The following is a 14,822-nucleotide window of genomic DNA, read 5'->3' as shown; positions in this document are numbered from 1 at the left end:
TTCTTACAACAAAAAATTAAAAAAAAAGGCAGAAAAAAAAAAGAAAAGTAGAAGAGCTTTAGAAAAAGTCGTTGCTGGCCACCAACCTGGCCCAAAGCCCAGGTACCTGTGTCTGAGTCACTTGCCAGGAAACCTTAATTCTGCAAATTCTCTTTCTGCATGAAAGAGGCACTGGAGGAAAACACTTTTCTTTCATGCATGTGTGCTTTTAATAAGGAAAGGTGGAAAGCATATAGTGACACAATAGGAACAAGCAGATTAGACAAGTGAGTCCAGAGAGGAAGTTTTAGCTCATGATTCTAGAACTGACATGACTGAGTAGCATCATAGAATCACAGAATGATTTGGGTTGGAAGGGACCTTAAAGATCATCTTGTTCCAAGCCCCCTGCCATGGGAAGGGACACCTTCCACTTGACCAGGTTGCTCATAATGGAGCATTACTTACTAACCACACTTTTTTTTTTTTTCCCCCTCAGACTTCTACCACTTTTATTTCCAATCTCAGTCCCTGGGCTTTTTATGAAAGGCCCAAAACGGGAACTCCAGGGGTTAAAGTGCATTTACTGTTTGCTGGAAACTTTCTAGTGCTGACATTTGCTGCTTAAACCAGCAAAGAAGGGTTAAGTGTCACCACAAAATACAAAATCCCCACTCTTGTCACAGGGAGCAGAGAAAACAGAATTTATAATTTAACACCTTCAGCCTGTGCAGGCTCAAGAATCCCTGGAACAGTGGCACAGTGACCCTTGTGGCTCTTTGGAATATTAATCACCACGTGTCCGTTTCTTCTGGACTGTTTGGGGATCGAAGCATCCAATGACCAGGATTACATTCAAATGTGTGGTCTTTTTTTTATATTTTTTCCTGTGTGACTTTGTCCTTAATAGGAAATCAAGTCAATTCAGAAGCTGATTCAACTGACTTGATGAAGAACTTGGTTTGTCCTTACCTACATTTTCATCTGAAGTCTTCACTGTTGCATTAGCAAGACTCATAGCAGAAGTGGCTTTGCTTTCCAGTGCAGTAGATAATATTTGAAATTTTGGCCTTTTATTATTTTCAGTAGTTCAAAAGTACATCAACCTGTGCTAAAGAACAAAATGTCTTCCAAACTGCAGAGCTCTCGCAAGATAAACTACCCAGATTCAGCATTAATTGCTTTCTAAGCAATACTTTTGCAAGTCAGAAGGTATTTGGCAGAACTTTAAATTAGCTTTTGTCTGAGGTGGCCAGAAACTTCACTGAGTTGTTAAAATTTTCTCCATTTTTAATTCTTGTAGTCTGCATGAGGTAACACCTCCAGCAGGTGAGCTATAGAATCCAATCCATTTTGTATTCAGCATTTCATTAAAGACTTTTGCAGTTCACTTTGAAATTGATTTTCAGACACTGTCCTCCTGGCTCTCTGCATTTCCTTCACCCTTAAAGCTGTATGAAATCTCGCAAGAGCATCACTGTCAATGTTTCATTCATTCTCCTCAAGACATGACTAGAGCCAGCACAGCAAGTCTGGGAGGTCTGGTTAAAGACCCAGCCAAGAACTACAACCCACGCTGGATCCCGCTGCCTGATCTCAGTATGCACATTAAATCTCTGCAATTGGAGGAGTCCAGATGCTTGTGTTTATATCTGGATCCTCAGATACACTCTCAGGCTTCAGCCCAATGTAATTGTAACTGATCCAAGCTAGGCAGTTCACTAGTACAGTGAGCTACTTGAATAATTTTTTTAAACTTCATACTTTCACTTCATGCTCTTTTGACAGCAGATAAACTGGAGCACATTCTGCATATTTCTACAGACTTTCACAACACACCTTCCAGGAGTAGTTCTGGAAGATATTGGGACATGATCTTGGGAAGACAAGCAGCAGACCAGGATGACCTGTGTCATTTCAGTGCTTCCATCTGTGCCACAGCTACCAAATTTCAATTAGCTGAAATCAAACTCTACTCCACTCATGAGTGGAAGACATTTGCATTTTTTCAATGTGTACACAAGAGGTTTTTAGAAGTACTGCAGGAACCACTGTGCTGCTTGCTGTGGCACACTTTCTAGAACAGTAGGCTGAGCAAACACTCCATGCATTGCCATCTGTGGTAGAAATCTAATTGTTTTTAAGGTATCTTTTTTTGTTCTGAAGGCATGAGCGTGTAGGCAAATTAAACACACATGCTGGCAAAGGAAGGATAAACTACAAGAGTCCCTTAGGAAAGAAAAAAACCAACCCCTGAAATGTGAAGATTTTACCCAGAGTACAAGTCACAAAACATCTCTATTTCATGTACATTTCAAATAATTATCAACTTGTTAAATGCATTCCATTCTGTACCACCACACCTTTGCCAAAATTAATGTTCACTATCAAATAAGTTAAAATTGGAAACAATTTTAAAACGACCCCTGTAAAAATGTGCCTTGCACAGTATTTTAGTATAAATACAAACATCTTTGATCAAGGTTTTTTTGCAGTTGCACTCAAGGGCAAAGACGATGAACAGTTTAATTCAGTGCATAGTTAAACTGGTTGGCAAACTTCTCGTGCTTTCTTTGGTCCACCCGGTTCATGGCTTTCACGACCCGTTTCATGGCACCTCTGAAAGAGAAACAAAAAAATAATAACAATTATATTGAGTCTCTGCAATCTCAGAGAATGTTTATGGATGTTGAGGGGGGGAAAAAAGAACCATGATTAATCACTACCAAGCTTCTGAACACGGCATTGATGAGGCTGAACAAATTTGTCTTGTTAACTAAATTAGCTGCAGCAATATAAATAGTTTAATTCAGCAATGATTTTATTAACAGGAGTAAACAAATTCAAGTCTTTCAGTTTAATGGATATGCCTTCCATCCTCCAAGCATTATTTCTGATAGCCACACACAGCAAGTTTGATCTTCAAATGCACCTAACTGCTCTCAGGGAAATGATAACTAAAAGTACCTAACAGGATCTTAAAAAACCAATACCCAGAAACCCTTATGAAATCCAACCCTCAGTCTAGAATGTTTGTGTGAGGGAAGGGTTTGCTGTTCACTTCATGGAACTATAATTCATTTAGGAACTTTCACAGGTTAGTAAAAACCGCATTTTATCAGACGTGGGCCAAATTAAAGACTCCTTTGCTCACACCAGCAGCATCCCCATTTCTGAGCAGCAACTTTTAATCCACAAGCACAACACTAGTTTGGGAAGACACCAGACAGTGTTGTGTATATCCATGCAGAGAGATAGGTTACTGCTGCAGAAGTGCCTAGAGTTTAGACAGTCAGGACAGTGTGTCCAATATCTTATAAAAAGCGGGAATGGGATCTCTGCTGCCTCAGGATGGGCAAGCATTCGAGCCCTCTGCAGTGCCTGCTGTGCTTGTACAAGGCTCTGGAATGTTCTTTAGATTAAAAAAGGAAATGAAGGAATGAACTTTGGAGCTGTTAAGCTTTCTGGTGCACCTAAAACCAGCGAGGGCTTGCCTCCTTGTTGCTGCCCTATTTGCTGCCATTGTTTCCTCCCAGTGAAGGTGGTACCCAGAGATTTCTTTTGGGAGGGACTGCTCTACTTCTCAACTGAGTAAGTGGAGAAACTTCAGTTTTTTCCCTCCACAAACCTTTTGAGTGGAGATCACACAGCTGAGATTTTGAGGGTGAGGAAAAATGATGCCTAGGCAGCATGAATAGATTGTCATAAGAGGCACAGAGAGAGCAGGTCTGTATATCCTCTAACTGGTAAGGCAGAGGATGGGTTCACAAATCCAGAGGAGTAAGCAGAAAAAAAGGCAGCAGAAGCAGTCAAGAGAATGCTCTGCTGTGAAAATCTGCCCCCTCAGAAACTCAGCACTGTTGTGCACAGCTGAGTGCACCTTGCCTTGTTCTTGCCCGGATTCTTTTTACTGATGACTTTTGTTGCCTCTGGAACAAAAGCTCAGCGATCTGAGGCTGATATTTGCAGGTGTGCTCAGATGTCACCCTGCCTCTGTTTATGAAGGAAGTTATCTCCTAACACATCTCCAGGTAAAGACCTGGACGCTCTGCCAACGTGGGAGGTAGAGCAGCCACGGGCTTGGTTTGTGGGACTCTGTCCATTGAAGAACATGGCAGGGACTGATGTCTCCTTTGATTCCTACACCAGAAATGCAGCTGGCAACTTCCATCACACAAAGTGGATGGTCTCAGGTCCAGTGGTGTCAGACTCTATGGTGTCACAGTCTGCCTTTATCACTTCTGAGGACATGGCAAGCTGTGCAGTAAAATGAAGACAAGATGTGCACCTGGTAGTGTGCCCCAGTCTTTTTCAGGATCAGGCCCTCCAGGCTATTCCAGCTCTGCTCCCATGGTTATCTCCAAAAGAAGGTGATTTCAGTTCTGGCCAACTGCTCTCTGTAATGGCTTCATTTCAAAAGCCATTTTGAAACATCTGAAAACAGAGGTTTCTTCTTAATAATGCTCTAAATGGTGGGATTAAAGATTTTCTCAGCAGCAACTGCAATGAAAACCAACATTCTGAAAAAACACCTCAGGAGAGTTATACTTTTAACAAAATTCTGCCAATTAAAGTTACCAGAGTAAGGAAAATGTGGTCATGGTTTTGCACTTCAAATATTACCTAATTGGCAGGAGAAAAGTGAGCCTTTAGCAGTGCAGAGTGGCCTTGACACTTTCATGTCATGTAGGTTTTACATTAGCACCACTGGATTGTGCGATACTGTAAATGAAAGGAGATCCCACTTTGATGATCTGTGTGCAGTTTCACTTAGCTTTATTGGCAGACTAGAGCCTGGGTTTATCACCTATACATTTCAAGTAATTTGGGGTTGTTATAAGGAGCCAAGGTTATCATCTTGTTTAGTGCTGCAAAGCATGAAACCTATTAAAAACATGACAGGTTTGATTCCCGATGCCTGGCACTAACACACACTCAAAATCATTAGCACAAACCACAGTAAACCACGACATGGAATTCTGATCATTAGAACTGTAGGTCTCTGAGTTCTAACTAAGACCAGGTGACATGAGAATTTCACAGAAACTGTGGTATTTCTGCAACTAAAAGCAACGTGGATTTGGCTCTGTTACTATAACCATTACATCAGAAAAAGGAAAATAAAGAGTTTTAAAAAATATTGTGCCTTGGACAGTGTTGAACTCACCGAGTATGTTTAGGGAATTACCCACCACTAATGATTTTATAATAATAATTTTGCTTTTTTGATTTGACAACTTTTCACTATCCTTTGACTACTTCATTTTTGACATGTGAAACTCTTTAAAAAGTTGCAGCTGCTTCCCATTTGATAAAGACCAGCGCTTGCTTAGGCAAATTTATGTTGCAGCCACATCTGAGGAAGAACAGACGTCAGAAATGGCATAACAGAGTGGACACATGGAGCTACTGTATGTTCCAAAGCCCATTCAGTGATGGTTGGTTGGCTCCCACATCCACCTGAGCTGGTGTGCCTGCTTTAAGGTTAATCAAAGTTAACTCATCTATGTGTGTGTAAGTCATGGACACACGTTGGTTCGATATGTATGAATGCCAACCCCACACAAACAGTTTCTTCTGAAGCTAAATGCAGGCCAAGAGCTGCTGTTTGCACATGTGCTGGGAGGAAAGGGCCATGGACAGAAACAGCACCATGGAGGGAACAATACTGTGACCACATGTCTATGGTACAGGGAATAATCATCCCCAAACTCTTACACAGCAAAGAGACCTGCGAGTTCCAGCCCTTAATACTTACAGAAGACAGCAGGGGTTAAGTGAACGGGGATCTGAATATTTTTCTTAAACAGTTGAATGCACATTCTCAGTAAGGGAGGAGGAAAGTGCAATGGCAGTGTGACACTGAATAACACACAGGAAGGGATCCCTGTGTGTCCCTATTAGACTGGAAGGTTCTGCATGAGGCCCAGCTAGCCCTTCAGTAAAGCCAGGAGTGGGAGAAGGGAAGCCCAGCAGTAGTCAAGTTTGGGAAGGTCTCTGAGCACACACCAGAGGCTCGAGGGCAACAGCCAAGGCACTGCTACACACCAAAAGCCAAGGGGTTTTGATGGATTCTTTTATTAACTGAAGTTCTGCTCAGGACAGTCCATTTTAGGCTTTCCAAATGACAAACTTCATTTTCCCTCCACCTACACCACTACAGCACATCTGATGCTGTAAGGTGTGTCACTCAGAACACATCATCATCTTTCCAGCTCCGGTACTGTTTGCACACATAAAGTATCATCCATTTGATTAATAAATGATCATCCAGAGCAGCCAACTCAGCAATTAAAGGATTTTAAAAAAATTGAGAAAGGGTGAAAAAAGTCTTCCATAGGAAAATTTTGTAAATGAGTTGAAAACCATTCTAAAAGAAATGGTTTCTCTCTTAGTCATCAGTACCTGCTATTCTTTATCCTTCAGACATATGGAAGACATTCCTGCTCTGCAGTCAGCCAAGAAAGCTGTTTAGCAAGTGCATGTTAATGTAGAAACAGAAAATACTGTTGAAACAAAACAGAAACAGTAATTTAACGGGCTCGAGAGAACATGAGCATCTTACTTATTGAAGACTTTCTTCTCAAGCCGGGAACGAGAAGTGTTCGCCTGTTGCTTCAGGTCTGTCAGATTCGGATATTTTTTCTTCTTCCCTTTCTTCTTCTGTCCTTTCCCATTATTTTTAGAGGAACCAAGATCCAGTCCTGTAGCAGCTTCAACTTCTCTCATGAATTCTGGATCCCTCCACTCTGTTTAAAAGACAAAGTATGGACTTTGAAACTCCAAACCCAGGGAGGATTTGCAGTTCCTAAGGAACAGGTTCTTGTCACCACTGGACAAGGGCAGACTCACTGTGCTCTAAGTTGCACACACAAGGGAAGGGGAGGATAAAGCAGCTGGCCAAAATCTTGATGAAAAAGCCCTGCCAGTCTGGGGTGAGTACCTGTTATTGGCTGCTGTGGGTTAAACTGTTCTGTAGGAAAACTTAAATCCAGTTTTAGCAGTTGTATACTAGCAAAATTCCAAGGAAAATATTCCATGTAGGAGAGGTGACATAAACAGAGTGATTATTATTTAGAAATTGAAAATGCCAAAAATGTAGCTGAGGAACTTATCTCCAGAAATAAATTCTGAATAAGCCTAAAAATAAACCTAAAAAAAAATGAAATATGTCAACTTTTGAGCAGAGTAGGGGTGACAACATTGTGACTTTTTTGCATTAATAATATTTGCTTTAAAGCATGAACTGGAATAAAATTCTTGAATAGGACAAAACAATCCTGTTTCCATGGGCCGCATTTTGCATCTAAAAAAGATACTACTTTCTAAGCATCCCACATTTCCTCAGTTTAATTATCTAAATCAAGTTTCTTCTCTTGACAATGGCACAAGTTAATTTATCTAATCAAAACCCTTTTTTACAGTTTTATCAAAACCTTAATGCTTCAGGATCCAGCCATACACTGTAAATGGATTCTGATCCTAGATGCCACCACGGGAAAAAGCATGAACAATTTAGACTGGAAACTTTGAGGAAGCCGTGGTCTTTCACCTTCAGTGTAGTCTTGTGTATCAGAACAAGGTAACAAAGTAAAAATGTGGCTGGAGGATGGACATCTGCAAGGGGGAAATTCAGGAAAATTGCATTGAATTATAAAGATTTTGAGGTTGAAAAAAAATGTAGGAAGTATCACTTCAAAGAGAACATGCTCCAAACTCAGCATAATCTGTATTTTAACAACAGGACTTGTCAGTCATTCATCACAGTTTCCTGCATGTTTGTCAGCCTTCAGAAATTGTAAGACAAAAAGTCTACTACTCTTACTTAACATCTTTGTAGATACAGAAAAATAAACAGTCCTAAAGGACTATACAATTTCTTTTATACACCAACATGGTCCCTGAGTGTGACAAATACCAGTAACAACATTTCAGGAAGGTCAGAGGCAACGTTCTCACTTAAGAACATGGTGTTAAGGAATACCAGAGCAATTTTCCAAGGAAAAGTTAGATTTAACCTACTATCATACATGAAAGCAAGGACTGATTAAAATCCAACACACCAAAAAGCAGGAGGAAAACGAAGCTGTTCAAGAGCTGAGCAGAAGAGGTAAAAAGGGAGAAAATGGAACACGTAAACTTGATAGATCATAAGACCTCACAGACTTTATTTTTTTTTTTTTTTGAAGTGAAGGAATACAGAACAGCACAATTCAGATACAGGAACGATTAATCCAAGATTAAGGAAAACTGTCTAAACAGTTTATCTCCCAGTAATAAGAAGGCGTCACAGTTTAGGAACCCCATGAATGGAGCAATTGTTTAAACACAACGAAAAAATGCCGGCATCCAGTAGAGATGAAATGAGCATTTGAGTAAAATGAAGGAGCAATTTAAAAGCTTTTGAGAAAAATCAATAGAATGCCAGGGAAGAGCAGGCTTTTTGAGCATTGATGGGCCCCTAAAGCTCTTCATACATTGTTACTGAGTTTAGCAGCAGGGAAAAGAAAATTACACAGTTTGCAAGGGTAGGCGGGAATCAATACTGTAGTTAGTAAAGAGATGCTATTTCACATCTGAGTGGCCAGCGGCCTGCCTGCACCAGCCTGTCCTGATACCTGTTTGTTAACAAGTCACTAAGGGCTGAAAAACCAGATACTCTTCAGGGTTGACACAAAAAATAGGCACTTAATTTGCTCCTGTGTGTGAACTATTGGAAAAGGATGAACGCTGCAGATTAGTGGGTCAGCGTAATCCCACCTGATTCACTGTTTCAGGACTGGAGAGCCCAAAGCACCATTTTGTGGACATTAGCTAGAGTTTAAAATTTTATACTAAGATAAAAAAAATGCTCCATAATAACAATGACAGCGTTGTCAAAACATAGTCATTATCACACAACCTACATTACTTTTATATAACTGTTTCCCCCTTTTAATCACATAAAGATAAAAATAAACCTACCATCCAGCAGGAAGGAGATACAGGAAGAATTTTGGTGCAATTTAACCCCACAGTTGATCCCCAATTTTTTTTTTTTCCAACATTTTTCAAACTGTCATCATTATTAAATGTTGTTGTCAATCATAAGACCAAAGCACTCCCTGTACGGTGGGTTTCCACTTGCATATTTTCCATGGCAACACTGCTCAGACTTGCTCCAAGATCTTTCTAATAAAAAAACCCCCAAAATCCAAACATCAGTGCAAACCAACCAAACACACCCCTCTAAACCACAAGCCTCGAACAAACAAAAAGCCATTTTCAAAGGTTGATGAAAATATTATAAAGCAAATATAAAACCAGCGAGGCACAGGAAAAAAAGAAAGCCACAAAAAGCAGTGGATAAAAGTATTTAGTGACATCTGGTATATGTATGGCTTTAGAAACCTGGAAGGTTTTGTCCAGTAAATTAAGTGCCACAGCTTGTGCAGTATTTCCCCAGCCAGATGGGATGGACCTTTGTGTGACACCTCAGCTTAACAACCACACTCAATAATGCAATGCCAACACTGGTTTGGGACTAACATACACATCCTTGTGGGCCAGAGGTGAGGAGCCTCTAACAACACCAAGCTGACACTGTAATAAAAATAAATACTGTGTCTAGCCTCAAGCAATGGCAATTTCACAGGGAAAAAAAGAATCAATATTTTTCAGTGCAAGTGATTTTTATACCAGAGTATTAGTTTCTAGTTCAAGATTTCAAGTACACCTACTAGTTTAACTTGCTAGTTTTAGTTTGTCATAACCAAGCTGGGAACTTTCCTTTTCAACACAACATCCACATTCCTGCCCTGGTTTCGCTGTGACAGTCCAACAGTGTCCTTGCTGTTGGCTGGATGCCAGTTTAAAACACTTACTCCACCTGGACAGGGATGGAAACCACCTGGAAAAGTAGCACTTTGACACCTGCAAATACCAGGTGGTGTTCAGTAACTGCTGCACTGGTGGTGTGGTGCTCTAATGGCCAAGCACGGTCACTCAAAGATGGCCAAACCAGTACTAAAGGACACTGGGTGGGTCAGTTGTGTGTTTAAATGCACATTAATTCGACATGGACCTTTTTGAATACAGATCAGAAGAGCTTTTATTGAAGGTTCAGTAACTTCGTTAATACGTCTAACTCTGAAACACTGAGTCAGTCAGACCTTAAGTGAGAACTAACTCCTTCAAGGGAGTATTCTATAAGAAATCAAAATGCAAATGCCCATGGGTGAGTTTAATTAGAATGCAGAATACTTACCTAGAATAAATAGTTTAAAACAGAGAAAAGTAAGTCCTGCTGGAAGATGGAAGATTAAAGAAAAGCTTTGAAAACAAATCTGTCCCCTCCAATTATACACTATGTCTTTGCTGGACAGATCCCTCTCTTCTGTCTTCCTTTGCAGCCTATCAACTTCAGTGCCTTCCTCGTTGCAGTCCCCCAGGTATCTTCTGTCTATCATTAATGAAGTTTAGCTGTACTACTGCAATGAAGTCTCTTATTCCCCCTGGAAGTCCTCCTGCCCAGGTACTCATTGCCTGCTGTTCTTCTCATTCCCTGCACTCCTTACCTAGCAGTCCAGAGCTGCACTCTGCCTAAAAATGCTCAAATAATAACCTTGGGGAAGGATAAGCCTTCCCCTCTACACCTGAAAGCTGTAGCCAAGATGCAAGGAGAAGGCCATTAATTTTGTTGCCCATCCACAATTGCCTAAAATCAAAATCCAGAGTATTGCACAGTAACATGTAAACAATTAGACAGCACTGCTCTGCTTGCTGCCTTCCTCAAGCCCATCACAAACATCCCTACTAGAACTTGCAGATTAGTTATTATGCCAATAAAGCCCAAGGTGAGCACTTCTCTAGCTCAGAGAATTTTCTAGCAATGCTGCACAGACGCACAGCATAACAAGGCCAAAAATTCTCCTTCTAAAACACAAATAGTAAGTCTGTAGATATGGGAAATATAGACTATAAGAGATATGAACAGATACAGGAAAAACAAGTTCTTACATTGTGACAAAACATATCCTCTCCCAGTATTCCTGGGAACACAATGATCCCAATAATATCATCATTATATTGCATAAATCACCACTGTTAGGTACCAGCAATATTGATGACTTCTTTTCAGAAGCATGGAACAGTTACTGTCAAGCATTTCCCAGGGAATAGGTTTAATCATCCTTGATAAACATGTTCCTTAAAGACAAAGGCTATAACTCCTCTGTCTGAGCAGTGTTGGGAACATTACAGTAACTACTGGAAATAAAGCACAAATGCAACGTTAACCTTATTCTGTGCACACATGTACCCATGTTCATCATGTGAGCAAATGAGCTGCAAATTAAAATCACCTGGAATGTAAATGGGAGAATGTGGTTAAGAGTGAAAGAGGTAACAGGTATCTCCCACCTCTGCCTAATACTTTTTTTAATTTTAATTTTTTTTTAAGATGCTATGCAGACACAGACCTGGCTGGGCTGCTTGCTTCTCAAACCTCATCTTTTCTTCTCTGGCTCTGTCCTCTGCGTTCACAGGAATCCCAGAGTCATCCCGAGGAATTATCTTTCCATGGAAAGGGCACTTGAGAAAGAAAGAGGAAAAAAAAACCCCCATGAAACTTCTGAATGAAAATAAAATGCTTACATTTTATTCAACACAGCTTAAAGCCGGACACTGGAATTGAGCAACAAAACTACACTTGATTCCCAGTTCCCCTTAGAAAACATTAGAATCCTATAAACATCGTGTGTTTAATATCTTCAGAATCTCAAAGAAATTAGGTCTGTTTGATACAAATATCCTATTTCAAGAGACCAGGTAGCACATCCTGTCAAGTCTGGAAATAGGGCACCAATGCTGCATAGTTTACACTAACCCCATTTAAATTATTTCCATGCATTCAGATCCTTCAATCTCAGATAATACAGGAAAAACAGGGATACTAGAAGTATTTAAGCAAACCAGTTCTGCTCAACAAAACTCATAATTTTGAGGCTGTGTAGAATTTAGCTTTCATAAAACCCAATTCGTAAATACAGCTTCTCTGCCCCTCAAACATGTAAGTTTCTAAAACCAGTTAATATCAAATATGCCCCTAAACGAGGAAAAATTTTCAGCAAAAATATACCCATTTCTGCCTTACTGCCAGGTACTCACACATCACAGTAATAAACAAAATACAAATAACCTATAATGAATGCCAAAAACATTTAAGAGTTCTTTAAATGTTTACAGCTTCTTTACCAAAAGGCTGTTTCCCACATGAAGCAAATATTAGCAATGTACTTCTCCAGGCACAGAGTTCTTCCACTCCCCTGAGCTATATTTACAACGTGAAATAAGCTTCTATGTGTATGTTTTAGGGAGATCTCCTTCAGACAGCACAGATCTTGGAAGTTATGTAACTTGATGCCTACCTTAACCCGATCTTGCCTTTCACACAGACTCCCATCGGGCATTGGTGCCCGACACTTATGTTTCACTGGCTCAAACTTGCCAGCGAATGTTATATATCTAGTTTTTAACATTTCCGTTATTTCTTTATTTTCCACCTCTTCCTCTACTTCACTGGGTGCCCAGAATCGATGCTCAGATGTAAATCTGGGAAAACAACAAATGAAAATGACCCACAAAGTTGTAAGAAAGCACATAAAGATGCCAGTATCAACCTGTGCTGAACTCACATGTGAAAGGATGGGAAGCTTTATTAGTGAATTTAAAAAACATCTACGACTCTACCAGTCTTTCTTATGACTCCTATATTATGAAGATGCTTTCAAAATATCACCAAAGTCTCTCTAGTATTGATTTCCTGCTTAACCTGCTAAGCTATTACAAGTACTTGGCTTTAGTTCATGATCACACATCCAGAGTCAGTTATCCGATATCAGATTCAGTGAATAACTTTGTAATTCTGCAGTTAACATTGTTCATAACAAAATACTTCTATGATTAAACACAAGACAGATCAAGGAAGAAACAGCTTGATCTTAACTGTACTCCTGCAGCAGCAGGAGCTGAAATCAGAGTATGTTGCAATACACAGAGATCAAGGGAAAGAGCAAACAATTGGCTGAGCTTTATACGGAGTCTTTCCTCCAGGTTCTCCTTTACAGTGCCTGTAAGTCTGAAAAATTAGCAGGTGTTCTTCTAGGAAATTCAGCTAATCCACTGAAAATCTATTTTAAAATTAGGCACCTCACCTATATTTACAGACACATATAGGCAAACATACAGAGAAGATCAGTGCCATGTCAGTGGACATAGAGAGTGGGAGGGAAGGGCAGCAAGGACCCTTGAGTGATGTAGTATTTCCAAATTTTCTCAACAGCATTCATATAATTTCATTTTAGCCACTCTAAGCTGCCAAGTTTCTCATTTCTGTAATGAGAAACAGGCAAGAGCAGAGGGCAATTACCTGACTCATTTTAGATGCTAATCTTAGAAGGCAATGACTGTCTCTCTGATGGTAAATGTTTCTTTTCTCCTAATCATGGAAAAAAATTAGCGTGACCAGTTTAAGTTTAGGTATCTAATTTTAAGATATCTGATGTTAAACAACAATAATCTCACCCAAACTTTAAGGAAATATGAATCTGAAGAGGAAAAAAATACAGCTAAACTAAGGGAAAAAAAAATCCAGCCTTTATGTCTGCTGCTTATTACAAGCAAAATGGAGATACCAAATGATAAATGTCTCAATAAGGACATAAAATTCACAAAGGACACTTTACAATCCCTTTCTTCTACACAGCTCTTCCCCCCAATCAGTTCCAGACTTATTTGAGAGGATTTTCTCTATCCACATCCAATTCCTCTCCATCATTCATATCCTTGGATGTCATTCCTACTTCTGAGACTTTGCCTTCTGTGGACCACAGAGCCATACATCCGTGATCACTGGCTTCACTAGTCACACCAATCTCAATTCAGCAAGGCACATAAGCCAGCAATTGAAAGAATTACTTTAGAGGGCCTGAAGAGTTTTGATGAATTTTATCTAAACAAGTTTTCAGCAGATGACAAGGGGAAAAAAAAAAAAAAGAAGAGGAAAATACCTGACCTTAGCAACCTACAATATATACAGGTGCTGGTTTTACTGCAACAGCTGACCATTTAAAACTATGTAAAGAGATTAGAACTAGGTTAAAAAAGGGATTAAGCAAATTTTGAAGTATCTTCATGATTTGCCAAGTCATCAGAAAAACGTTCAACAAGTAGAATCCTTACTAAACAGACTGATTCTATCCAGTAAGTTCTTCACTGAATATACCTCGTTAGTTCCAGATAAATACTAACCTGTATAAAGTACAAATAACTTCCTTCTGGTAAATTAGGACATAAAAGCAAAAGAGTTCCAGAGGACCTCAGTTCAGCATTAAACATAATAATATGTTTCCACAATTTTTGGTTATACAAAAAGTTTTCAATTACACATTTCTGCAAACTATAGCATACACAAAAAACCCCCAAACCCTAAGAGTCTTTCTAATATATGAGTATGACTTTAGTCTAACATTTGAATGGTACAGTATTTCAGCTTCAGGAATTATATGGCAAGACAATGAACAGAAGAATGAAATAAATTTATTATTTCCTTAGTTCAATGCAATGCTGAAAACAAGACTGACTGCTAGCTCTGTGTTACTAACTCTACAGCCACACAGAGGGGACAGCATTCCTAAAAAGACACCATGCAGGATTTTTATGTGCATGGTAGTCTTGCAGAAACTCTTTGTAAAATTCTAGTGTCCTCTGGTGGTCTGAACTTCCTTCCCCCTCTAAATTATCAAATTACAGTTACATGAGAATGAAGAAGCATTTAACAGTTGTGCATGCCAACCTTTCCAATC

At 39.6% G+C, this 14,822-nt stretch overlaps 1 protein-coding gene across 1 annotated transcript in view; it reads right to left on the bottom strand.

The window, feature by feature from the left end:
* Positions 1 to 1,040: 1,040 nt before the first annotated feature.
* UVSSA (UV stimulated scaffold protein A) overlaps positions 1,041 to 14,822 on the bottom strand; it is a 55,327-nt gene continuing 41,545 nt past the window's right edge. The window contains exons 9-12 of the mRNA XM_017820686.1: positions 12,387 to 12,570; positions 11,439 to 11,550; positions 6,545 to 6,728; positions 1,041 to 2,598 (exon numbers count right to left, since the gene is read on the bottom strand). Coding sequence (XP_017676175.1) covers positions 2,505 to 2,598; positions 6,545 to 6,728; positions 11,439 to 11,550; positions 12,387 to 12,570 — 574 coding nt within the window. The 3' untranslated portion in view covers positions 1,041 to 2,504. The remainder of the gene's footprint in view (positions 2,599 to 6,544; positions 6,729 to 11,438; positions 11,551 to 12,386; positions 12,571 to 14,822) is intronic.

This window comes from Lepidothrix coronata, unplaced genomic scaffold, assembly GCF_001604755.1.
Source record: "Lepidothrix coronata isolate B3197 unplaced genomic scaffold, Lepidothrix_coronata-1.0 Scaffold85, whole genome shotgun sequence".
NCBI classification, from domain to species: domain Eukaryota; kingdom Metazoa; phylum Chordata; class Aves; order Passeriformes; family Pipridae; genus Lepidothrix; species Lepidothrix coronata.
Note: the sequence above shows the minus strand (reverse complement) of the source record. Positions and strands in the feature narration are given on the sequence as shown.